Source organism: Triplophysa rosa, unplaced genomic scaffold, assembly GCF_024868665.1.
Source record: "Triplophysa rosa unplaced genomic scaffold, Trosa_1v2 scaffold74_ERROPOS1015064, whole genome shotgun sequence".
Classification (NCBI taxonomy): Eukaryota; Metazoa; Chordata; class Actinopteri; order Cypriniformes; family Nemacheilidae; genus Triplophysa; species Triplophysa rosa.
The window spans coordinates 68,701-96,307 of NW_026634763.1; the positions used below are offsets into that span (position 1 = coordinate 68,701).

A 27,607-nucleotide genomic window follows, 5' to 3' on the forward strand; every position below is an offset into this window, starting at 1 on the left:
ATTGGCTTCTTAAAGTGGCAGTAACCTAATAAACATGTTGCTGTCTGTGTTACGATAAGTCTATTTATTACCAAAACATCTAACAGTATTACAGTTAATTGGGAAAACGTAAATAATACAGTGGTCAAATTCAAACCTCTTTTACTGGTTTGTAAAAGACCAACATGGGTCTAAAGTGACCCGGCAGAGTATTTATTTTCTATATCTTTGCAAGAAATTATTTAATCATTTAGTATTCTAGATATTCCTCAATTAACTTTTTTTTTATCATCTTAAATCCTTATTTGCATTTCCTTTCTTCCTTTCCTATCCATTTCCTTTCTTACTTTTTGAATAAAAACAGTTTTTGTAACACTACACAACATGGGTCTAAAATGACCCATATTAATTTCTTATGTTATTTCAATCATGGTTGAGTGTTTTTTTGCTGAATCGTTGAAAGAAATGTATTTCATCATTTATCATTCTAGGTGCTCATTAAATATCTTGATTTGGATTTCCACAAATAATTTTAGCCACCTTAGAATGATAGGTTCTATCTGCAATCTGAGCATTTTTGAGATATTGAGATTCAAAGATTTTTCATTCCACTTGACTTTGTAGAGCCTAGTTGTTTTATAAAAAAAGCCCAAAAATGTACAAAACAAAGAAAAAACATCACATAATGTAAATAACTCAGATTTGACAAAAATGTAAGCTAGAACCTTCCAAGGTGATAATTCCAAGGTGAAATAGTTTTTTTCCTTTCTTACTTTATAAACGAAACATTTTTTTGTATTTCTACATCAATTTTACACACATTTTACAGATATAGGAACCTCTGATATTTGCATATTTTCGCCTCACCTGCCACACATTTCACAACTTTTGTATAATTGATGCATATTTTTTAACCACCGGAAATATCTGATATTTTCTGAAAGATAACTAGAAATAATGTTTGAAAGTTAGGCTGAAAGTCATTGACCTATATCTATTACTAAATGAGAAAGGTGGATGAGGTTGACATATTCTATTGTAGCTAAGTGAAAGTGAAGTGAAAGGGACCTATTAATCAGATATGGTGACCCATACCCGAAATGTGACCTCTGCATTTAACCCATCCAGTGACTAGTGAACACACGTACACCCGGAGCAGTGGGCAGCTATCACTGCAGCGCCCGGGGAGCAGGTAGGGGTAGGTAAGGTGCCTTGCTCAAGGGCACCTCAGTCGTTACCCGTCGGCCCTGGGAATCGAACCGACAACCTTCTGGTCACGAGTCCAACTCTCTAACCATTAGGCCACGTCTGCCATATTTCTTTATTCGTCTTATAAATCAATGCTGTTGGTCACCCCTTATGTCTGTTCTGAAAAGTAACAGTTTTGAACATATAAGGTTTCTGTCCAACAGTGACAACAATACTGTACTTGATCAACTGTTTGATGTGCATTTGAAAATGTTCTTGTGATTTTATGTTAGTGTGGCTGGTCCAAGTTTTTCTAGATTGAACGCTGAAATGGTTTTAGAAATGCTGCGTGATGAACAGGATGAGGAAGATGATGTCATTCTTAGTCTTGATTCAGGAGCACAGATGTGTAGTTGTCATTTGTGAGGCATGTAAACACTGAGTTGGCAATGTGAGATGGCACTGGAAATGTGTGATTTTATTTGGTCCCTAACAATTCACTAACGTTGCGCTACAGATACACTACAGTTCAACTTAGTGTTATCAGTTTTGATATGTTATGTATGACAAATAAATATATTTCAAGTGTTAAATGTGTTGGTCTAAGTAACTAAAATGAATATTTTAACAAAATGTTGTCTTTATTCTTTTGTTTTATCATGAGTTTATTGATGGGTCATTTTGTGTGCAAACTTGATGTAGAAACACAAAATCCTAGGAAATAAATCAAATAAAAATGTTCATAATATTCATGAATCATGTATTTACTAGATCAGTAGTCTTCAACTAAAATCGCTTGCGGTCCAGTAAACGAACCCTCCTTACCAGCCGAGGTCCGGACAATTAAATACCTAAAAACATGAATTTATGGTTTTTGGCAGACCAAAGAAATAAACATGTCTTTTCATGTCTATACGACGGCATTACAATGTCTGACAACAATATAATGAAGGAAAATGTGCAAAATGCCCTAATCTCTAAACCTGCACTGAACATACATTCATTTCAACATGAACAACTTTAAAAGAAAACTAAAGTGTTGTTTTCTGCTGAACTGAGATGAACGAATAGCAGCATCAAGTTGTGACTGATCATCCTCTGATAACATTTCAGCTCTTCTGGTGGCTGGTGCAGCTGAAAGGGGGTTTGTTTAATAGTTTCTTTTAGTTCATGTCTTTATTTACCTTCTAAAAGTGTTTCACACGCAGCCTCCATGCACTCTTTTACTATTTCCCCATCAGTAAAGGGCTTGTTATGTTTTCCTAAGATCCACTGTATTCTTAATGAACATTCATATGCTGGTTGTTGGGCGGTAAGTGAGTGAGGGAGGACCCGTGTAGATCGCTCCTACTGGGCTTTGAGCTCATATATTTCCGTGTCCTTAACTCGGACTGCTGCGGGTAAGTTTCTTCATAGTGTCTCTGTCTAGTTTCATAATGCTGTTTAAGATTTCCACTTTTGACAACGGCAACAAACTCAGAGCAAATGAGACAAACTGGCCTTGTGCATGTCAATGCCGAAGAATAACTTCATCTCGCAAAACATGGTTTTCAGCGTCAACTTTTCTAACTTTTGAAAAGGACAATGTTTTTCAGTCACTGACAGTTACATCTGTCTGCACGCTGTGCAGCGAGTCTGTCTCGGCTCTCTTCACTCATCGACGTCTGAACTTAGCAACAGTGCGCATATGTTAACTGTCCGTGGCTCCGTAGGACCCAAACTGCTACTGAGCGGACCTTGATGTGCCTGGTATACATTTGATTGCATTAGAAAATAATGTTAGGCGTTCATTTATTTATTATGTCAAAAGGCTTTGAGGTCCGACGCATCTCGCGGTCCGCATTCGTACCGGAGTCCGCTAGTTGGTGACCCCTGTACTAGATCATGGAATAATAAATGCTGAAATTATTTAATTTCAAAAGATGAAACAAAAAACACCCAGCCATACATGAAAAACCATAGAAAATGGATAAGGGTCATTTTAGACCCATGTTGTGCATTAGCAGCTTTCAATAGCTTTTAAAGGGATACTTTACCCAAAAATGAAAATGTCTTTGTTCTGCTGAACACACAGGATTATATCTGAGAAATCTAACCCCCCTTTTGACTCCCATAGTATTTATTTTCCCTACCAGGGCAGTAAATGGGGGATGAGATCTGACATGTATACTTATCCAATGATATGAAACATTAAATCGATGATACTTGTTTTTTGCTGTATCGCCAAGCCCTAGATCAGGCCATGTGGTGTTAGCCTTTCCTGTGATCTGGTGAGGAATGAACGAGTCATATTTTGACCTATTACCTGCGGTGAACACATGAGAACTAATGTCGCTATGTTTTCGATTATCATAAAATGACGCATTGCTTGCAAACTTTGGGTAAGGTTTAGAGAGAGCAAATCTACTTCATCTGATCTGTCCAAGTGCATCATAATCTCTGCTGCTCTGATCATAACTGTTAGTCTGGTGATCAAATTTACGATGATGATCAAGGTTAAAAGAAACGAGTCCTCGGCGGATGCTTGTGAATCCCCTTTTTTGTTGTTTTGTGCATTTTTAAACCAGATGAGATGACATGCTTCAGCCTTGTTTGTGTTGTTTCAGCTGCAGTGCAAACGTTTAAAACATTTCTTTACTTTGCACTAGGTCTGCTCAATCAATCGATAATAAATCACACGCAATTAGGTGATTTACTCGTTTAAACTCAGATGATTTTCAGTGACTGACAATAGGGCCGTTTTTCCCAAACAAGCTGCTCATAAAACCATAATCTGAACCGTCGTCTATCATAATCACACTAGACGGGCCGATTTACGCGATGAATCGTGCAGCCCTACTGTGCACCTCTTCATCTTCTGGCCTGACCTCTTCAGTGCTCTCTTGTCTGTGTGCCTGTGAATCATACTTTGGAACGCGCCAGCAATCATCTTGCTGCTATCTCCATGACAACCTTCCCAGCAGCCGCTGACACAGTAGATCACAGGCACTGTCCGCACAGGACAAGCCATCATTGTGTGACACACACAGCCTCTGTTATGCAACACCAGTACTACTATTTAGTCTCGATTAACGCACGATTAAGTCTGCAAACTTGAAACGTTAGACACATCTCACATGTTAGCATTCACATTGTGGATTTTTATAATGCTTTTCTTAAAGGAAAGTGTGGCTAAATACTGTATATACTGTTCAGTTGCGACCATTTGAAATAAAAAGCAAAGATCTTAGTTACAATGGTCCATCCATACAATCTAGCTACAAAGCGTCGTAACAGCTGTTGCTTGCGGCATAACAAAAGCCGTCTTGTGTGGCAGTACACCTCTTGTTAATGCACTCTTAAAAAAGAGGACAACTTAAAGAACTTTACAGCTCAAGTGCATTGGATGGAAAACCTTGAGAAAATGATGTGCTTCAAATAGGCCTTCAAATCTTTTTTTTCTTTTCTTCGTTTCTTTTTCTTTATTGTTTAAATGATTTTTGTGGTTCTTGGCATAATGCAAGAAATGCTGTTGCATGAACATGATCTAACATTAGTACTGTAGTTTTACACAACATGAGTAGGGTTGGGTTGTATGCAGACTGTGCTGCAGGTTTGTTTAACCCCTTAAAGCGAACAGCTGCTGAGTGGTGACTGTAACACCTCTTCTGCCCACAGGTAACCATTCATCGCTGAGCTGCAGTATTGGTGGCGCTCCTCAGATGCCCGGCGTCATGGCTGCCACAGGGCACTTGTACCAACAGCAGATGCACCCGGCACTACAGGGAATTCACGGGGTCTCCACATATCAAAGTCAGGGGCATTCCTTCCCATCAGCTCCTTTTACAGACAGTACTGCTCCCCACCCCAACAGCTTGCCATGCCTGTACCATGATTATCAGGTGAGTCCCTCAGCATAGTGAAAACACTCATTCCTCTCTGGAGAGCTAACATGGTTTTGCCTTTTGTACAGGGGTGCATGTCTGACAGCTCCCAGCCTGGGATGACATCTCATTCTGGGGCCACGGGGATGTACCGAGACGGTGCGCAGAAGCTACAGGGTGATGTTTCCATGGCAGGAGCCAGCAGAGGTCAGAGTTCGGTGGATGCCATCTACAGGGCGGTAGTGGACGCCGCTGGCAAAGGAATGCAAGTGACCATCACTGCCGGTGAGAGCAGCAGCACACAGGCGAGCCCTGTCCCAGCGCTCAGCGCCATGAGTGCCTTCACCGCCTCCATCGGCCAGCCGCTCAGCCTACCTCATGCCGTCAACGCGGTCATTCACGCTCCGTGCAGTTCAGATGGGGCCGACTCTATAAGCCAGCCTCACCGCGCTCGACCGCAGCTTGCCAAACGCACGCGCAGGAGCTCTGAGCAAGGGAAGAACACTTCTGACGGTGGAGACACTCACGAGTATTTTCGCTCACGTAGTGCTGCCACACCGATGCGACTGCAGTGGGATGAGCCCAACCAACCTCACTGGAGAGGGGAAGAGTTTCTGGAGTGTTCTACCCAGGTACACACCGGTTCATGTAGTAGCAAAGTAGAAAGAACAAGCCTCATGAAAACGATGGGACAGACTCGTGACCCTGTCGACTCTCAGATGGGTGAAAGCGGAAACCTGCGACTAAACAATTGCATCGCCGGTAGTGCAAGAGAACGTGGCGAGCCCCCGGAACGCTGCGCTCAGCTAAACGGCACGTTGCCTCGCGCCGCCTACGGGGAACCGTTCACCGGAGACGACCAGTCGCCTGGCTCCTCGACCAGCTTGGAGGGACCACTGGTGAAAGACTACACCCACTTTAATGGACACTTTAACGGACACTGTGCGCCCAGCCCCTCCGACACCAAGAGTCTGAGCAGTGAGGAGGAACTTCGTCACCCCGACTCGCCTTCAGCCGACCTTCTGCACTACAGGCCCAGGGCTTTTAATGTGGGCGAATTGGTCTGGCCAATAAAAGGCTTCCCTCCTTGGCCTAATAAACTGATGGGAGAAGAACATGAACACAATCCCAGCATGCAACTGTCTGAACAAGCGAAGGTAAGCATGACTGTTGACACTATACAGACAACAACAATTCTGTCCACTTTGGTCATTAGAACAGTGTGTCCTGTACACTAGAGGGTACTCCCACTCCCACAAAAAAGATCCCATCCCAATCCCACGAAGAAACTGGGGGAAAATCCTGTGCTGTCCCAATCCCGGAAGAATGATACCCATTCCCTCCCTCTTCCGTGTTGGTTTTATTTATTTACCTGCTCTTGTTGTCTGCAGGTCTTTATGTACTGCGACTTTGGTGGGAGAAGCAGCGCTCACGGAGCGGAAAGGGTTAAAATGAAGTGCGTTTGGCGCTACAAAAACATATTGGAGGATGTGGTAGCAAAATCGTCAACATAAATGTCCCTGAGTGTGTGTGACGTGTACAGCTCGGTTATGTAAACGCGCTCAATTTAAACAAAAGAAATAGTCCGATGTTTTGAATGGTTCATTATGTCTCGCTGTCCAGATAGAACAAAGCCGAGGTCTGGATCCGGACTTGGTGCATTACCGCCACCAACTGTTACAGGTGTGGAGCGCGTCATTCACTTCACCAGCCACACCAAAGCAAACAGGAGAGCATACAGAGACAGTGCCACTAGAATTGAGTTCAAAATAAAAATATCCTGTATAGTTTATTTATATATAAGGCATATTTGTGTATCATAATGTTACTATTCTCAGTCCCACCCACTCCCGCTGACATTAGGCTTGTTCGACTTGATGCGGCGCCGCAAGATCCGTCAGGCAGATGACGTGAAAGTAGGGCTGAAACGATTCCTTGAGTAACTCGAGTAATTCGAATACAAAAAATCATCGAGGCAATTTTTGTTGCCTCGAAGCCTCGTTTAAGCGTCTTCCGACGACCTGCCAAAATAAAAGTCCGGTTAACTCTGTATTTTTATGTGGACAAATATATTACTATTTAATAGTAAAAAAAGAAACTAAAACTAATTTATATAAACTAAATGCATGATGCATAAGCTGAAGTTAGTTGTTTACCTTTGAAATTATTCTTTCTATTTTTATTAATGTTTCATATTTATACATTTGTATTAGGCCTATATTGCATTTTGAATGTAATATGGCAATGGAATGTACTAAATGGGTTTAGTTTTCACAGATATTAATGTATACAATTTCGGCAATAAATGTACATTTTTCTAAAAAGGAAACAAATTAGTTGTTCATTTTAAGAGACCTGTCTTATTTTCTCTTGTATATTTAGTATTGCTCTTTAATAAAGAAAAAGTACTTATTCGAATACCTGATTAATCGATGGAAAAATCTGTAGAATACTCGATTACTAAAGTAATTGATAGCTGCAGCCCTACATCAAAGTACCGCGAGAGTGTTTCGAAACCAAACTTTTGACAGTTTTTCGAATCGCTCTCACGGTACCTTGATGTCATCCGCCTGTCGGAACTTACGGTGCCGCATCAAGTCGAACAAGCCTATTTTTTTCCTGTCCTGGCCTAGTCACGTGATTAATAGTGATTTTGTTTCTCAAAATTCCAGAACAAATGTTAGCCTCTACTATACACCACTTTAAATGGAATGGTTCACCCCAAAAGAAAAATTCTCTCATCATTTAATCAGCCTCATGTGTCATTTATGTGCCTTTAATTTATATAAAATCCTGGCTCTGGCTTTGTAATGCCATTCAACGTTCTCCAACTTATCCTGTATTATTTAAAATAACTCTGTTTGTGTTCTGCTGAGGAAACAATGTCAAATAAACCTGGGATGGCATAAAGCTCCAGATACACCAATGCATTATTACACGGCTGAAATCGCTGGTTGGGGCACTTGGAAGGTGTATTTTTCAGTCGAGTCACTTTGGTTAGGGCTGCTCGATTATGACAAAAATCATAATCACGATTATTTTGGCCAATATTGAGATCCAGATTATTTAACACGATTACTCACTAACTTTTGAAACAACATATAAGAAGTTAACAAACTTTTAAAGGCTTTTAAACTGTGAATTCAACTGAAAAATAAATGTAAAGAAATAGCACAGCTGAACCACTATAAAGGAAAGCTGTACGCTGTGGTTTTATAACACAGGAAAAGAGAGGATCTCTGCAAAATGGAATGCGGCACAATAATCGTTTTACCTCGATTCTTTTGTTTTTGTAATTGTTGAAGGCCAAAATTGACAATTAGGATTCATTTTCGATGAATTGCACAGCCATAACTTTGGTTACTATGATACGCTGAACTTGGGGAGAAACAGCAGCTGCTGGTGTGTTTAAAAAGCGCAGTGCTTCTGTTGGAAACAGTTAAATAAATACTCAGTCCGCAGGTAAAAACGCTCTGGCAGACACAGAGCCTAAGGGTAACTAAATAATGAAAGAATGGTTTTGTGGTGAACTGTTTCTTCAGTCATTGTGCTTTGATTGGTAATATGAGGGCAAAAGATGATTCGTCAATCAAAAGTCATCTAGCATCAAGAGTCTTTGTCAGATGACTTTATATGAGATTATACCATGGTCTGTTTGAATACTCAATTCCGATTGGCTGGAAGGTGTGCCTTAGAGCCGTTTAATGCAAAGGTAGTTCCAATCAGTTCGATCAACATTTGAAATTAACAGTCGCGTCCGGTGGTTCTTTGCCTCTGCGCTGTGCATTAAAATCCTTTAATGCACGGCTAACTGTGGATTATCTCTTACTCAATATGTGATCGAGATCCTTACATGAACAACATCAGTGATGGATGTTAATGTTGCGGATGTTGAGAAGGTTCTGGTGTTTCATTAACATCTGCTGTTGTTGAACGTTTTTCAGGTAGAGCCGGAGCAGCTAAAATCTCTAACACAAGACCTTCAGGCGCTGGACAGAGTCAGCAGGAAAAACAGAAAGTGAGTGTGTCATGTTGGACAGTAAATCTTTAATGATGATGTATTGTCATTCTTGCTGTAGGGCAGCGCTCCAGACAAACTTATTTTACTCTTTGCACTGTAAACCCTTTACTGAAAATTGCAGGCCGCACAAACATGAAATTGTTATGTGTTAATATTACAGCAGCAGGGGTACAGTATATTGGTTACTGTCACTTTAAGATAGAGCTGCAGCTGCACGATTAATCGTTAAAAGATCGCGATCTTGATTCAAACACCCACACAATCTCATTTATGAAAATCAACAATTCTCGCGTCTATTGATTTACACCTCCGACTAAAATCATAATGCTTTAATCTGTGCTGCCACAGAAGCAGAGAAAGCATTACAATCATCATGTATGAAACGACGTCACAAACAGTCCACTTTTTTTAACCGTACACCATCATTATTTCTGTCAAATGATCACATAAGTAGCCTACTGGGAGTAAAGCAGAGTTGCCAACTCGCATGCATGAGACGCGTTTACAATCTCTCACTCTGCCCAAAGTAATCTCACACCAAACAACAGACCAACATAGTCAATAAAGCCTGACAACAAATCTGCTCTTATGATTGTCTTTCAGGATTGGGTTACATTGTTCTGATTATGCTTCACATCTTAACTGGACAGGTTTGAAACGAAACTAACGATTGCAGTTTGTAGCACGAGTGCGTGCTTATATCTGTCATCATGACAGTGTGTGGCGCTTATCACTGTATTAACGCTAACAGAGGAGCTGCGCTACGCAACATTTCATGTTTCAGGTTATTTTAAACTGTTTACAGGTGATAATACTGTGTTATGTTTATCAGTTGTGTCTTTCTTTAAAGACCCCTTCAAACAGTCTGCAGATGTCAGGCAAATGGATAAATCTTTCTAAAGACCTTCAATTGCAAGTGTCACCTTATGAATATGTTTTACTGTAGAAATATTTCATATACAATTTACTTTAATTTATACAATTCAATACATTTAAATTTAAAGTAAAACTTAAAAAAATAACCACTTTAGCTAACTTATGGTATTTGTTGTAAAAAATGTTCTCACTATAGTTACTATAGGTTAACCATGAAATATGTAATAATTTTGAAGCAAAGTTCTAAATATTACATACCTAAATAAACTATTTTTTGTCATAACCTCTAGTAAATGATGTATTGCTTTTAATCGTCATTCAGAATCGTAAAAGAATCGTGATTCTCAATTGATCCAGAATTGTGCAGCTGTACTTTAAGACCTTCTGCACTTATCCAGTACACTGATACAGTATGTGTACGCATATGTACTCATGCTTTTATATCTGTACGATTAGATTATTGGAATTCACTGTATATTGGTGTCAGCCAAGCTTTGTTAAACCGCTTCCAACTTGTAGACTTTTAGCAGGTACTCGTCAAAAAGAGCATATAACACTGATCTTAATTTCATCTCATTGTCTGCTAGTGCAGTACAGAATTCATTTTAAACTGTTGATTATGGTATATAAAGCTCTACATAACTCAGCTCCGTTATATTTAGGATCTCCTTCATATTCATAAAACATCCAGGAGCCGGTTGCACCAGCTGTGTGTAATTTTCTACTTAGCCTAGTTTTGACTTAAATGGGCACTAAGCTACAACTTACCCACTACTAAATATTTATGAGTTGCACCATTCAACTTAGTTGAAGCGTAACGTTACGTAGAAACAAAGTATTTACGGAAGCCTCCAATCAGGAGTAACTGTAGGAATAAAATTGCAGACTCACCGAACTAACTAAGGTGCCATCCACACGGAGCTTAGCTGTATACGTAAAGATTTTGTATCTTATCGGCGTTTTGTCCACACGGAGCCGGCATTTTTGAAGCCTGAAACCGCAATTTTTTGAAACCGGATCCCAGAGTGGATAAATCTGAAAATGTCACCCTTGCGTTTTCGTGTGTACAGCCTCTCCGTATACTGTATATTCTGAAATGATGATGTCATCACCCTAGCGCGTAAAGTTTATGCACATGCTCCAAATCTTCTCTGTTTTTAGTGTTGGCAGAATTACAGCGCCACACACTGATTTGGTGTGTATACTTCATAGTTTTTAAGGGGTCATATGGCACGAATATGTGTTTTTCTGGGTCTTTGCTGTGTTATAAGTCGCCCATGCATGTTTTAGACACATAAAATTGCAGAAATGAAAGTGTGGGAACAAAAGATGCATTCTATGTAAAGGCGAACGCTCACCCAGACCTGCCTGAAACGCCTCGTGTAACCACACCCCCACAAATCTACGTCAGTTGGTGGTCTGATTTGACTAAGACCGCCAAAATGTATACACAAGTAAGGTGGCGACCTGTCAGTACAATTGAAGCGGAACCTGATGTTCCAAATATGACATTTCCATCACACGCTTGCAGTATTCCACCAATCACTATGCACTGGTTAACTGGCCAATCACAGCACACCTCGCTTTTCAGAGCCATGAGCTTTGTCAAAAATCTGCGCGTTTCAGAGAGGCGGGGCAAAGAGGAGATACAAACATGCACGGTGTGTGGAAAATACAGCGTTTTTTAAACTTTAAATGGTGTATACACATTGCATTACATCTAAAACAAACCATAATATTCCTTTTAGCCGTGTCATATGACCCCTTTAAGTCGGTTTTGCGGGTTCATGTGTACGCAGATATTTTTTGAGACGATGCCGTGAAAAGGAAAAAAAGATTGGATAGGGAAAGCTCTGGCTTCGTGTGGATGTGACCTAAATAAACTGCAGTTTCACTCGACATTCTTCAATACTTTAAACGTATATGATAATGCTGATATTTACAGTCATGTACTTTTAAAACAGAGAACATTATGTGATGACTACCTTATTAGCGGCTTAACGCGCGTCCGTGTGTGCATCCAGCTGCCTGTGTTGTGCAGGTCAAAATAAAATCATCTTTTTTATTTAATTGGTGGTTGGCTGTAAAATAAGATCACCCGTATGGACTCTGTCCACAAGCATGGTGACGAACTTCCGATGTTGCCAGAGGTCGGGATATCAGTTTCCGGTTTAATGTCTAAAACGACTTAACATACCTAAACAACGACTGGGGAAAGCCACATTACTGTCAAATTTTACTTGTAATAAACACTAGCTGCATGTCTCTTAGAGCAATAAATCCGATGATTTTAGATAATCTGAGGACCAGACTGAAATTGAGTGGTGATTGGGCTATTGCACAAGCATCCCCAAAGCTCTGGAGTAATATTCCTCAGACTGGTTCCTTCCTTAGGATATTTTCAACTAAATCTGAAATTGGTTTGGTTCTGTAGGCTAATTAGCCGGACGCTTAGCAAATGTTGTTGGTTAGGGTTTGTTTGATATTAAGTTTTAGCTTGTGTAATGATATCGTGTTATTGTACAGCACTTTGGTCAAATTTATGTGGAGAAAAGGAGGTTTAGTGAGAAAACTGAGTATATTAACCCTGAAATGAGGGAAACTCTGGGTTTTCCGTTTCAGTATGCGAGAAGTTAGTCAAGCCCGTTTCTAAAGGATAGGTAACTTATACTCATAGTCAGTAACCATAGTAACGTACTCTGTCAACCCAACCTGGTCTGGAGCAGGTTTACTTTGGTAAACCCAGAGTTTCTTTCCATGTCCTCCCCCTTTTAAAGCGCAAGTGGTGTAACTCATTCATTCATTCACTCATACATACAGTCATTCATTTATGGCACACATTTTGATCACACAGAGACCATGTCAGTGACTTATATGTCATGTGTTTTTATAAAAGATCCTGTACATGAAGAGACTGCATTCATCATACGGATGTTCTTTGATTTCAGGAGAGCAATTTAGGACCCAGGTGGAATTTTGTCATTTGCCTGTGCATTTTTATAAAAACTACCATTTTTCTTTACAGTGAATTAGATATATCAAAATATATCTCATCCATCCTTACATCAATAACATCAGCCATCGTGGCCGTGTGTTACATCAGAGCAGATGCTTTCCCTTACATGCTCTCACAAATGTTTTCTATGGAGGATGAGAAATGACTTAATAAAGTGCAGAAATAAAGAAGTGAATAAATACAGACATAAATGCAGAAGTGAACAGATAAAAGTAATAAACAATCAATTTAGACGTGCAGCCACTCCAACCCAAATCTGCTCCGAGTAGCGACCGCTGATCATTCTGAAACTGACGGAGTTTGACACCTAACAAGTGTCCTATACACCACGACGTCTCACACTTACTACAAGAGCACTGATGGGGAGTGAGAACATAAAAAACCTTTTATTATTTCTGTTTACTGATCAATTTATTTGTTTATTGGTAGGCCTACATTGATATATTTATGAATTGAAACTTAAGTCATTTTCAGCACACTGTATGCAGAGCTGTGATGAAAATGTGCCTCGCTCTCAAACGCTTTGTGCAGCCATGTTGCTTTTTTGCTGCCGTTGCCATGGTGAATCACAATATCGGAGCTCCGTTGATCATGACTTGTAGTCGTGGTGGTGCACGTGCTTAACTCAAGGTAAGCCTAACCTAGAGTTGATTGAACTAACTCAAAGGAGCTGTTCTGAAACCCTAAACTCAAAGCTTCTCATCTCAGTAGAAATCAACTTAGTCCACATTTAAACTCCGCGTTGGTTGAACCTCCTTATTTAAACGGGGCCCGATCATCAGATAAACCTCGCCTTATTTGTTGTTAATGTTTTTGGGTATTTCAGCAAGAAGTTTAACAGCATTAGGTTTAAGGTAGGGGTGTCCAAAGTCCAAATTCGGCCCTGGAGGGCCGGTGTCCTGCAGAGTTTAGTTCCAACGTGGCTCAACACACATGTCTGGAAGTTTCTAGTCTGCCTAGTGAGACCTTGATGAACTGGTTCAGGCGTGTTTGAATAAGGCCGATGCTATTGTCTCTCTGATGTTTTCTCTTTCTCTCTTGCAGGGCTGGAAATCTGAATCATCATTTAGAAGCTGCAATTCACGAGGCCATGAGTGAGTTAGACAAGATGTCTGGAAACGTGAGTATCACACACACTTCAACACGTCACCGATCGGCTGACAGATGATTTGGTGTGCTACGGATTCAATTTTCTATCTGTCTGCAGGTTCATGCGGATCGTCAGATCAAACTGCCCAAACCCAAGAGGAGGAAAATCTCCAGATAACAGCAGTGACGCCAGATTCCAATCCCTCTCTTTCTTTCTCTGATCATGGTGCTACAGTCATCATGGCCCCGCCCTCACCCAGTGACTGACAGGTGCTGGATCCGGCAGTTAGAAAAGGCAGAAGAACTATTTTTTCTAGTCAACAAGGAGAAATATAAAAAAAATAAAAAATAAATACTGCATTTACGAACACAGACAGTCCAAATATTTCTGATATGTTTTTAATGTGTATATAGACATTACAGAAATGTCAAAAATGTCATTGGTAGAAATGTGGCAAGAAATGTAAATACTGTAGGATAATGAAATGTACAAGCCAACTCAATGCACACTTTATCTTCAGCTGTACAAAACACAAAGCAGCCCATAAGGCCCAGTGACATTACAATGAATAAGAGTCAACCTGAGACTTTTGTAAGCTTGAGTTAGAGTTGTATTTTGATTGTGTGTGCGTGTGTGTGTGTGAGCGTGTGTGTGTGTGTGTCAGAGTGGACTTCACCAGCCTATAAGGTGCATGTTGCAAGGCAGACTCGAGGTTTTGGACTGTACAGGTCCGGTCTTTGAGCACTTAACACTAATATGCTGATACTTTACGAATTCTTAACAGTAGAAACAGAAATAGTTTTGTTTTTGTGGTTTTGTATATTTTGCTAGTCTTCTCGCAGCATTAATGAAACTACCGTGTTGTTGCTGATTCATACTCTAATGGCCTGCTAAATTTAGGAGCCTCATGACTATTTTTTTGACATATTCAGTGAAACTTGGCAATAATGCGACCCTACGCACATACTTGGTACAGCCTTATACACGTGTAAATGCATACATACATAGATATAAGAAACGTCAGTATTATTCCATTGAAACAGTATATTTTTCCCCTTTATTTATCGTGGCCCAGTGTTTTTGCATTAATGTGTTTGAGTACTGTGTTATTAAAAGACGCAGATGAACTGTAGATTTGTTGAACCTCATACAGACTCAGGAAAGACCTGTTATCATTCAGATGGAAGTTCTCAGAGGAGTCAATGACTTGGCTTTTTGTCTTGGGTTGCAGTTTTTCATTAATATGTGACCAGTAGAGGTTGAACGTACATCGATGATGGTTAGAATTGCAGCAGAACTCGAAGGGAAATTGGACTCGCTCACCATGAGGATGTTGGAGTTTGGATGCAGGCAAGTTGTGCATAATGGAAAATCCACATGAGAGGTGTTATACTGAAGACACTAACACAATATTGAAATTGCTTTCAATTTTGTTTTTACAATCTCTGTATATTAGGAGACCGTGCTTGCATCCGTCAGCATGTTTAAAACTTTAAGATGAGTCCAGCTGAACAGCAGATGTTGGCCGTTTTATCTGTCTTCGCAGAAATTCCACTACAAAATAAAGTGCAATATTGAAATTGTGTCAGAGGTGCAGAGAAACCATCCAAGCCGGATCAGAGACACAGTCCCTCCGTAAGAGCATCGTCTGCTGGTGAAGTCGACTCTGTTGTCAGTGCAATGCAGCTCTGTTTTCAGTCCAACTCTTCAAGGTCAAACACATTTTGTGTTCATGTGCTCAGTGTTCATGTGCCCAGAACTTTCTCCATTTCTACTCCAGTCTTTTTCTTTCATTTCTCTGTGTGTGGGTGTGTGTAGAAATTTATTTTCATTTCTCTTTGCTTGCTCTTTTACCATTGGTATCTGAATGGTATTACAAACCTTTCTGATGTCAATGTTGTTTTTCAATATGTATCTATGAGTATATATTTTCTCACCAGTATGTACTTTACAGCAGTTGACTTTGTAAAGTATGTCGTGCACTTGATTTTCTTCGTTTCTGATAGCTTTGATGTGGCTGTTAGGCATAGTTTCTTAAAGTCCATAATTTCTTATAGTTTCATTTGATTTTTTTTAAGATGTCCTAAACAGCAGTTTTGTAAATATTGTGGACATTACAGGTCATGCTGTGATGTGACATTAAAATGATGTTGCACCAATGTTTCAATTAAAACCTGGTCACTAAAATTTTATTTTTAGTTTGTTTTTATTTCTGGTTTAGTCATTGAAAGAAATAACAGAAAATGTGATAACATGAGTTATTTATATTGGTTTACAATAATGTCATACTGTATTGTTAGTTCATCCCTTAACTAATCTTAACATCTAAAGGTCTTTGTTTCAGACAAAAATCTAAACAGCTGATTATGTGCAAAATGTATAAGAATACTTAAGTCTGTAGTGTTTTGTCTTCATTTTAAGGACAAAAACTAAGTGTGTGAACATGTAGAAACAATTGAAAATTTTGATTAGAAAATCAATTTCACACAAATGTGTGTACTTCATTTTTACAAGGTAAATGGAGTTGGCTGGTAAAATGTTTCTTAGGTTCATTTATTGTGCATTTGGCCCAACGTTTGAGTAGTAGCCAATAGCCATCTCATGACAATACAGTTCTGGGCTACGTTTCAGATAACAAAGGAATATTGCTTAAAGTAAAAGGGAAGCATCTTTAGAACCAAGACTTTGATTAAATAATAGCATTTTGCAACTTTTTGATATAAGAGGCTGTACTAGTTACTGCATTCAATATATAAAACAGCATAACAGTAACAGCAGTTCTGTGCAAAAGCGCAGAGGAGTAAATATGTATAGAGTAAACAGTAAAATGCTTTGTGCCCTATACAAAGTCTATAACCATACCTCGAGATATCATAAAAATGTTCGATACAGTAGTCATAAGGTATATCAGGTTTATTAATAAAATGACCACACATCAACTTTGTCAGCTTCTGTTTATAATGAAACAAGCATCCGTTGGCTCGAGTTCGAATTTAACATCTTTATCTGCTGAAGATGAAGAGTATTAACAAGCCCGGAATAAAACACATGAACAAAATCACAGGACTGTCTTAACTACTAAAACATAATCTACATGAATGAGTGAGAGTATGAATCACAGAGACAGTGTTCAGTAGAAACACCCGATGGTGACCGAACGCAACCAAGAAGCGGTTTTCTGTTTCCTAAGAGTGATGATAGAAAACGTGGATTTAATGGATCATTTTAGATCGACAATTACGACGAACTCTGCATTAAAAACAACGGGACACTTAAACGGTAGGTCGAAAACGTGGCATTCCTTAAAGTCGAAAATGGGTTAAATACATTTGCCTTGAAACGAATTTAAAGCAATAACGAGTTCAAGACAGACACGAAATGTCCCAGATGAGCACCTCAAAGTTTCCATCAGGTTCTTGTGACATCAGAAGTGAAAGACGTGAAGGTGATTCACCTTTGTTAGGTAAGTTAACAATGCGGCAGTTGCGAAATCAAAACCGAATCTTTAGGTCACGTTTTCGGAGGACGTGAACTGCAAACAACTTCTGTCGAACAGACATGGGCAATTCAAGCACGATAACACGGCGAAAATCAGAGCAAAAAATAAACCAGACACAAGAGTCAGATAACGATACAAGACCTGAGATTTCTGCAGAAGTATCAGACGGGATTTTGTCTGATTCGTCATGTTCAAGTGAAGTGAAGACACCGGGAGCATCTGGACGTCTGACCCATAATCTGACAGATGAATATCAGTCGGACTCCATCAGTAACACTCCAGAAAACTTCGACGAGGATTTCACGAGCGGCTCGCCGCAGATTCGTCGCTTTTATGTCTCCGGTAGATGTCCGCGCGTCGATGACGAGCTCGCGCCAGTGACGCTCGAGCCCATGGAACACGAGTGGATGATGTGCGCGTCTGACGGACAGTGGGAGAGTCTCCACCGGCTGCTCGTCAGCGATCCCACCCTCATTACTAGAAAAGACTTCGTAACAGGATTCACCTGTCTGCACTGGGCCGCAAAGCTAGGCAAACACGAACTGATTGCGAGGCTCGTCAACTTTGCACAAGAACAACAAGTGTCTATGAACATCAACGCGCGCTCCAGCGCGGGTTACACGCCTCTGCATTTGGCGGCGATGCACGCTCATATTGAGGTGGTGAAATTATTAGTCGGAGCTTTTGGGGCCGACATAGAGGCTCGAGATTACAACGGTAAAAGAGCGTGTCAGTACCTGAAGAACGACATTGCGCAAAACATTCTTGACATCATGGGCGCGTTTGTAGAAACTGACGCAGAAAACGCGGATCCTGGGGACGCGACTCGCTGGAGACTGTCGAGAGTTCTTCAGGCCAATCGGAGACCTCTTAAAGCCCAAAACCACTCCAACGGCCAAGAGGAAAGCGAAAGCGTCGTGTTGACCAAACACAAGTCTTTCCCCAGGAAATCTTCCTTTAGTAACAAGAAACCCGGTTTTCGTAAAATCCGCTCGAGGACTCAGATAATCCACAGCACATCTGTCTTTGACAGGTTTGAGAAAGAAGAGAATGTAAATCCATTAAGACCCAAATCCAGCCTCTTTGAGTGACGCGGAAAGTATTGCAATTCATCTGTGTTATTCTTTTGCTTTAAAAGTCTATGTTAAAGTGAATTGTATTAATGTTTTTCTGAAAAATAATCTTCACTGAGATGTTAAATAAGAATTAACCAAAAACAGTATATAACATAACATTTCTGATCTTTATTTGTGCTAAAATAGGTTTTCTGTAAAGCTGTATTGCAACAACCCTGGTGAAAAATAAATATACTTTTTGTATTTTAAACGGTCTTTTTTCAATAGTAAACAGCAGGGGCGTTGCTAGACCTAAAGCTCTACTGGGTCACAGGCCCCGTTACTTTTTCTATCACTTTTTTTAGAGATGTTCCGATACCATTTTCCCCTTCCCGATTCCGATACCTGGGCTCAGTGTATCGGCCAATACCAAGTTCTGATCCGATACCTGGGTGATACAGCTGTATATACTAGCCCTGTATGAATTGATAGAATTATTTTGTGGTGTGCTTCAGACTTATCCCTTAATAAAACATGAACAAATACATATAGTGAACTAGAGTATTCGGATTATCTGACAAGTTTCCGTATTACTGGCTGGTTGGTTCACTCTGAAATACATCCAAACAGTAAAAGACAGCGGGCATAATTAGGTCTTGTTTAAGAAAATGTTGTCGGATCGGTACATGGATTCAAGGACTTGCCGATACCGATACCAACATTATTTGTGGTAATACTAGTATCGGTATCGGAGCAACCCTACCTTTTTTCTTGAAAACCTGCTGTGTGCAAGAAGTGTGCAACACAATGCACTATACAAACTTCTCTTGCTTAAACCACTAATCCTACAGTGCAACAATACTGGGGAAGGTAAACATTTATGTATTTAAAAATATTTAGGTGTCTTAAACATACTTAACATGAACTTTATTAACATGGTTGCATGCACTGTATGGAAATAATGAAAGCAGAGATAATTTTTTCTTGCACATCTGCATTCATTATACATTACACAATGATAACAATCAATAATTACATCCTTTCAAGAATTTACAATTACAATATTTCAAGAAATCAGTAATTTTATGGCTCCAATTTATATAAAGAGCATATTTTATAAGAAAAAAACTATATTCTCTGGTTTCACAGCCGTCCAAACAAAGTTTGTTCAACTGTACTGCCTATAATAGCAGGGGTGCAGATGGGATTCTTTAACTGGGGGGGACCAAGTTAACTAGTGCTTAAATAGTTACTTTGTGTAATTTGGGCTAATGGTTTGCACTAAAAAGCCATTGGAGCATTCTTATTTGAAATCATGGATAAACAACAATGAACAAAGGCCTACCTATCAACACTAGCAATGCATGATCAAACAGTTATTTGTCTAGTATGCCAATCACTCACCAAAACTTCATGACTTCTGCAAAATATGTTTTATTTAAACATAAATCAGTAAATTTCTCCAGAGCAGGTATCTTCAGAGATTAAGTTGCCATGGTTACTTACATACCCAGAAAGTTACCTCTGTTTTTAGAACCGAAAGTTGAGGTTATCAGTTAACTTAGCCTTAAATTTACCTGGGTATGTCACATGACCTACTTTCTGGAATAACCCCCCGATTTTTTCCTCAAATACATAATCTTACTGAAAAGTTTCGAACAACACAAACTAACGATTTGATCCAGATTAAAACCTAGACTGGGCTTTGTGATCTAATCCAAATTCACAATCCATTTTTTTTTCTTTTAAACAATCCATTTTAAAGATTTGAATTAATCTGATATCCAAAATCCAATCGGATTACTTTGAAACCCCTGGCCCCTGATTATATAAAACGTGCATTTCATCAATAGTTTTGCTAAATTAAAAGTTTCTCTGCCACTGCTGTAACAAGCAGGTTTGATGACGCACTAGATTGATACTGAAAGCTCATTGGCTGGAAAGATTGCCTCTGATAATGATTGGTCATAAAAGTGGAGGGTGGGGCTTTAGACTAATTTAAAAGGTGCTGAGTCGTTTAGAATGCTGTTTGTATTGGATATTGCTTATTAAATCAATGTTTATATAGAATAGGAAAACACGAAACTGGAAGTTGTGGTAAATGTGGATCATTAGAAACAGTAGAACATGTGCTTTTAAAATGTAAAGCTTATGAAAGAGCAAGGTTTCAGCTTAGCCAATCCTTAAAATGTGTGGAAATAAATGAATTGTCAGTCCAGATACTGTTAAGAGATGGGACTAATCGGCAAGAATTTATCGTGAATATTTATTTATTTAAAGGAAACAGGATTGATAAATAGGGTTTAGAATATCTAGCATTTCATTATATTTTTTAAAATATTTTTTATTTTTTTTAAGTCCCTTTTGTTTCTGAATTTCCTATCCATCAGGCGCTTCACACTCCTTTCCAGTAGGTGGCTGGAATGCACGTTTTAAGTTGGATTGCCAACCGCCATTAAACCCTAGAAGAAGAAAATGAAAATGCTGTTTGGTTGGTGGGTTAGTTGTTGAGGAATTTGTTATGGAGACTTCTGTTATTATGGTGACTTCTGTGGTTTTCAAAATGTGTGTTTATTCCACTTATACAGCTAATGTCAATGGTCAATATATGTAGCCGTCTAGCTCTTGAAATGTTTCCAAGTTGTTCATGGATTTTCTATCTTCTGAACTGGGGAGTGCTTAAACACAATTTAAGTGTCTTGTTTAATTTCACAGGTCTGCGAAGTGTGGCTGTTTTGTTTTACAGGTCTGGTGAGTGTGGCCATTTGATTTTACAGCTCTGGTAAATACAGTGTTGTGGTTTGGTTTTACAACTCCAGTACAATAAGGGTCCCTTGGTCTTCCAGGACTGGTGAGCGTGGCTGTTTGGTTTTGTAGCTTTGAGTTTGGCTGTTTGGTTTTACAGGTCTGCTGAACGTGCCCGTTTGGTTTTACAGGTCTGCTGAGCGTGCCCTTTTGTTTTTACTGGTCTGCTGAGCTTGCCCGTTTGGTTTTACAGGTCTGCTGAGCGTGCCTGTTTGGTTTTACAGGTCTGCTGAGCGTGCCCGTTTGGTTTTACAGGTCTGCTGAGCGTGCCCGTTTGGTTTTACAGGTCTGCTGAGCATGCCCGTTTGGTTTTACAGGTCTGCTGAGCGTGCCCGTTTGGTTTTACAGGTCTGCTGAGCGCGGCCGTTTGGTTTTACAGGTCTGCTGCGCGCGGCCGTTTGCTCTTACAGGTCGGCTGAGCGCGGCCGTTTGCTCTTACAGGTCGGCTGAGCGCGGCCGTTTGCTCTTACAGGTCGGCTGAGCGCGGCCGTTTGCTCTTACAGGTCGGCTGAGCGCGGCCGTTTGCCTTTACAGGTCGGCTGAGCGCGGCCGTTTGCCTTTACAGGTCGGCTGCGCGGCCGTTTGCCTTTACAGGTCGGCTGAGCGCGGCCGTTTGCCTTTACAGATCGGCTGAACTTTCCTGTAGCTCAGTGGTTAGAGCATGGCGCTTACAACGCCAAGGTCTTGGGTTTGTTCCCATGGGCTTGCACATAGTCAGAAACAATGTGTAGTACATTGCAATGTAAGGCGCTTTAGATAAAAGCGTGTCTGCCAAATGCGTAAATGGTGAGTGTTGTTTGGTTTTACAGGTCTGATGAGAGTGGTGGTTTGGTTTCACTGCTCTGTTAAAGTGATATTTAACCCAAAAATGAAAATTGTCATCTACTCATCTTCGAGTTGTTCTAAATGTGCATAAATGTCCTTGTTCTGATGAATACAGAGAAAGATATTTGTAATAAAAACCAAACAGATCTCAACACCCATTGACTCCCATAGTAGGAAAAATTACTTCATTTTTTTTGTTGAATACCAAAGGCATTTTGAAGAATGTAGGACAGCAAACAGTTCTGGGGCACTTTTGACTGCCATTGTATTTTTCATACTGTGGTAGTCAATGGGAGTCAAGATCCATTTGGTTATAAGCATTCTTCCAAATATCTGTGTTCATCAGAACAAAGAAATTTATACAGATCCGAAACAACTCGAAAGTGAGTAAATTATGACAATTTTCAATTTATTTGGGTTTAAGTACAGTTTGGCAGTTTGGTTTTGCAGGTTTGCTAAATCTGGCGAGTATGGTTGTTTGGTTTTACAGGTCTGGTAAGTACAGTGTGGTTTTACAGCTCCAGTACAGTAAGGGTTCCTTATTTTTCCAGGCCCGGTGAGCGTGGCGGTTTGGTTTTCCAGGCCCGGTGAGCGTGGCGGTTTGGTTTTCCAGGCCCGGTGAGCGTGGCGGTTTGGTTTTCCAGGCCCGGTGAGCGTGGCGGTTTGGTTTTCCAGGCCCGGTGAGCGTGGCGGTTTGGTTTTCCAGGCCCGGTGAGCGTGGCGGTTTGGTTTTCCAGGCCCGGTGAGCGTGGCGGTTTGGTTTTCCAGGCCCGGTGAGCGTGGCGGTTTGGTTTTACAGGCCCGGTGAGCATGGCGGTTTGGTTTTACAGGCCCGGTGTACACACCAATGTTTTATAGCAAGGTTCTTCTGTTTTGTTACTGTTACTGAAGTTACATGCAAAGTGCAAATTTTGCTTTAACCCTGACAACTGCTCCCTGTGCGCCGCAGCAATGGCTGCTCACTGCTCTGGGTGTGTGTTCACAGTGTGTGTGTGTGTGTGTGTGTCACTCACTGCTGTGTGTGTGCACTTGGATGGGTTAAATGCAGATCACAAATTCTGAGTATGGAACACCATACTTGGCCACACATCACATCACTTTCACTAAAACTCAACAGAATTAACCACTCAGTCTTAAGAGTTCCTTTGAGGATTACAGGCGGGTGTGATTGTCTGGTGGTTGAGTTCAAATAAAAAAGGAGAGAAAACTGTACAATTAATCTGTGCTGCTTGTGCACTTTATTGTGCCTTATGTCTGTCACTTGTTTTTTGCTCTAGCTGGTTAAGTCGGGAATTTGATGTGGACCTGTAAACCAATCAACAAATCTGAGAGTGCTGCTGCTGCTTCGATTCTTACCCTGAAACGTGTGTTTGCCATTCAGGTAATTTTTCTTTCAGCTTTATTCTGGTTTTATGAAAAATGAAATGACAAGAACTGCAACTACTATGACTGTAGTTGTAGTGTGTTTGCTTGGCAGAAGTAACAGCTCTTGTAGTCACACTGAGCTGTTACTTCTGAAGGTTTGGCACTTTGGCCGCTTTGTTTGGCCGAGGCCCATCCAAGAGGCAATATGACCGACAGGTAAAGCAACCCATCACGTTTAGTTTTTGTGCCGTGTCATGTTTAGAGGCGTGGAAATGTCTCCGCAGTAAAAGGCCAGTGTACATTTACGAACGTGTCAAAAGTTAACAGCAACAACATTTACAAGTTTATGCTATGATCTTCGCATACTTTTAAGAATTAAGCGTTTAGTCGATTGTGATGAATTCTTATTGCAACTGATGTAAACATGACGGCTTACTACTTTCCAGGTGGCCTATTAAAGAATGTGACGCGCACGTCTCCCAGAAATCCTGTAAAAGAAGACCAATCAGATGACGATTTCAAACATGCTGAAGTGTCTCCAGAAGAGTGTGCCTTATGCATCAGACGTTCAGCCAACTGTCCATGGGCGTGACAGGCTGAGACTACAGCTCTTATGTTTAGATGGAACTCGTGTAAAGAGAAACTCATCTCCCCGCTGGAGTCCACTGACCAGGTACATAAAACTGTATTTAAAATTTGATGTTTCTGGTTTGTTGAATTTTGTCAGTCTCTAAACATTTACTTTAAATTCTGTTTATAGCAGGTAATCTGTCAAACTGTCTATTGTTCTCAAAGTAGAGTTTAACATTTTCTTCTCTCTGCTTAACTCCTATGGTAAGGCAGTTCAGTCTTGCTCTTGGAGTTCTACCTTACTGCAGAGCAGGGGTCGGGAACCTTTCTTAACCAAACAGCTATTTTTACAGTTTTGGTTAATTCATTTTTGCAAAAGAGCCGTTGAAACAAAGTAAACGGTACATGCATCTAGGGCTCCAAAAAATTATTTCCATTACTTATAAATAACTTACAGGTTTACATTGGGCCTCCATTCAATTAAACTTCATTATATCTAACATAACAATTTTTAAAAAATACACGTTCCTATAGTACTGATACTCCCAAAATGCTGCGTATGTGTCTTCTGACTTTGCAATAGGTACGTTTGACTTTTTGAAATGCTGAAGACTGATTGGCAAATGTCTGACATCGGAGTACCGCGAGGAGTTTCAAAAGCACAAGGAGATCTGCACTCGCGGCACTTTGTCACACGCCGACTGGTCTGCACAACCTGCGCAACACCTTATGAAAGCGAACATAACTAGCGTCTTGCTAATGACTTTGTAGTTCGTGTAGTGGTTTTAGCTAACGTTATTATATTGATGAGCAAAGCTCACCAAATATGGTTCTCCACCAGATCTTTCAAGATCATATCTATGAAATGAGTTATTTAAAACATCGATTTCAGTCAAGGAATTAGTTTAGTTTAGTTTAGTGATCAAATATACATATTTTACGGTCTCTGATTAGTAATAGGGGAATGAAAATCTCACGCTCCCAACGAATGTTAGGGGATGAGTTTTGCTCGGTCCATCCCCAGTCTGCAAGGCACCCCGGCTTTTGATTCTTAAGTTTTAGGTTTGATAGGGTGGGTGACAATTATTAGGTTTTAAAATTTTGGGGGGGTATTTTTTCCCATTTAGGGTAAGGTTTGGTGTTTGGTAGGCTGGGTTAGGGTTAGGGGAATGAAAATCTCACGCTCCCAACGAATGTTAGGGGATGAGTTTTGCTCGGTCCATCCCCAGTCTGCAAGGCACCCCGGTTCTTAATTCTTAAGTTTTAGGTTTGGCAGGGTGGGTGACAATTATTATGTTTTAAGATTTTGGGGGGATTTTTTCCTTTTAAGGGTTAAGTTTGGTGTTTGGTAGGGTGGGTCCACATTATTGGGTTTTTATGGAAATATTGTGAGGATTCCCGTTTAGGTTTAGAGTTTTTGTAGGTTAGGTCCAAATTTTTAGGTTTTAAATTTTTTGGGATTCTCCTTTTAGGTTTAGATTCGGTGTTTGGTAGGGTGGGTAAAAATTATTTGGTTTTTAAGAATTTTATATAGGGATATATTTTAGGGAGTAAGGTAAGGGTTAGTTTAAGGTTTGGATGGGTAAGGCCAAATATTAGGTTTTAAATTTTTTGGGATTCTCCTTTAGTTTGATTCGGGTTCTGTAGGGGGTAAAATTATTATTTTTAAGAATTTTAAAAAGGATATTTTTTTATGGGAGGGGTTCTTTTGGTTAGGTTCGGTGTTTGGAATGGAATGTGGTAACAGATTTGTAGGTTTTAACATTTTTCTGGGTTCTCCCATTAGTTTGAGATTCAGTGTTTGGTAGGGTGGGTCAAATTATAGTGTTAAGGATATTGATTTAGGGAATAAATGTTAGTGTAAAAAAGTACCAAACAAGCCTCCCCCAGCATCTCGGCTGTAGTTTGGAATACGGAGACCGAAGGAAAAGGCACTTGGCCGGCGCATGTTTTTGAGTGTCGAAGGACCCCTATCTATCGCACAGTTATTAAGGCCAACCACCCAATGGGGTTGACAACGAAACAGGGTTCCTGACCTTTAGGTTTAGATTTTTGTGTGGATAAGGCAATTTCTTCAAGACCATACAGTCCTCCCCAACCCCTCATAAAACCGGGAAAATTATAACATACATGTAGTCGCCCCCTGACCCTGCAGGTCCTCCCATGCGGACAAGAAAAATATAAAAATCCAACGCCCCTAACCGGAACATGCCATACAGTGTGACGTACCCGGTTATGACCAGCAACGGTTGATCCACCTGACCGGTGGTTATATAGATTCTTTATACAATCCGAAAACGGACCTTTCCCACTTAACCCCTGCTCCAGATGCGATGTGGGTACTAAATGCACGTCCTATTTTGGGCGCACCCACGTCGCCACCCAGTCACTCTCCCCAAATGTGTATACAATAGGAAGAAAATATGAGATACATCCTCTTCAGTGGTAGACCCCCAGAGTCATCGGGTGTTTCGCCTTGAACTACCAGACACCCTCTTCTAGGGCGGCCCGCCGTAGGGGATCAATCCTCGGCGTGTGTATCATAGCCAATCGTCTCCCTGACCTTTCCTGGATCCCACAAATGTCAATTTTTTGGGATTCCAGCGTCCTCCTATACACTCTTCGTGTTGTCTATCATGTTAATTTCTACTGACTCCCTGGTCAGTAAGCTCCAAAAAATGCAGCGGTATTTTTCCAGAATGCTATTCTTAATCGTAACAAAGATGTCCTCCCAGGGTCCTCCCTTGGTCCAATCCCATCCATCCTAAGTATCAGGTCCCACCAAAGTGAAACCCCTTTTCCCGGATTCTTACACATTGGTTAACATAACCTCCGATTAGACCGCATGTTTGCTACTTGTTATTATCGATCACGAACCCCAGTTAAGTAATCAATTCCCATCCTTGAGTATTTCTATTCTACCGCCCCTTGTCAATTGGAAAGAACAGACCACCAACTAACTCGAGAATTAAAGAAGAAAACCCACCCCGGACTAGGCTTTGGGTAATCTGCGAGTGTATGCAACATACTGTGAGTGAGTGATGCTAGTCATCGTCAAAAATTGGGTTCCTTTAAAAGCCCTCCAACCCCGGGCTACCGTCCCTACGTGCTGTCCAAGTGGACCTAGGGGGGCAGGATACCTACCTCTCGGGAACCTTTGTTAACACCGCAAGGTAGCCAGGAACCCGATTCAATCAAAAACACCCTCCGATACCCAAGAAAAAACTGCCACGATACCCAAACGAAGGGAAATGACTGGCGGGGGCCGCAAGACCCCACCTTCATCCAATCACCCCTCCTAAGGACCCTTCCAAACCAAAACAGACATCATTCCTACCTGGAACAACCGCAAGGTGCAAGAATCCCTACCTGACCCCAGTTCACCTCGAGTCCTCCCTATGTTGGTGTTCCACCTCACAATCACGGTGACTGGTTAACTACCCATCATGCACCTG

At 40.6% G+C, this 27,607-nt stretch overlaps 2 protein-coding genes and 1 long non-coding RNA gene across 4 annotated transcripts in view; all 3 read left to right on the top strand.

The window, feature by feature from the left end:
• The window catches only part of LOC130551166 (methyl-CpG-binding domain protein 5-like), a 43,602-nt gene extending 27,380 nt beyond the window's left edge, over window positions 1-16,222 (top strand). The window contains exons 6-11 of one of the 2 annotated variants that reach the window (XR_008962544.1): window positions 4,825-5,048; window positions 5,120-6,187; window positions 8,975-9,048; window positions 13,988-14,063; window positions 14,151-14,302; window positions 15,265-16,222. Coding sequence is in view for 1 of the 2 variants with exons in the window: in XM_057328712.1 (XP_057184695.1) it covers window positions 4,825-5,048; window positions 5,120-6,187; window positions 8,975-9,048; window positions 13,988-14,063; window positions 14,151-14,210 (1,502 nt within the window). In the remaining variant the exon portion in view is untranslated. Of the gene's footprint in view, window positions 1-4,824; window positions 5,049-5,119; window positions 6,188-8,974; window positions 9,049-13,987; window positions 14,064-14,150 lie in introns of both variants that reach the window. The other variant, XM_057328712.1, reaches the window with a different exon arrangement.
• A 696-nt stretch (window positions 16,223-16,918) lies between these two features.
• On the top strand, window positions 16,919-19,125 carry LOC130551167 (ankyrin repeat domain-containing protein SOWAHC-like). Its single transcript, XM_057328714.1, has one exon. The coding sequence runs from the start codon at window positions 17,592-17,594 to the stop codon at window positions 18,621-18,623; it is 1,032 nt and encodes a 343-aa protein (XP_057184697.1). The 5' UTR covers window positions 16,919-17,591; the 3' UTR covers window positions 18,624-19,125.
• Window positions 19,126-21,017: 1,892 nt separating this feature from the next.
• LOC130551168 (uncharacterized) lies at window positions 21,018-24,252 on the top strand. Its single transcript, XR_008962545.1, has 3 exons — window positions 21,018-21,152; window positions 23,495-23,598; window positions 24,029-24,252. It is a non-coding gene; the product is annotated as an uncharacterized LOC130551168 (long non-coding RNA).
• Window positions 24,253-27,607: the final 3,355 nt, after the last annotated feature.

Bases quoted from the DNA above. Each gene is read 5' to 3' on its own strand.
- LOC130551167 (XM_057328714.1), top strand. From the start codon at position 17,592: ATGGGCAATTCAAGCACGATAACACGGCGAAAATCAGAGCAAAAAATA.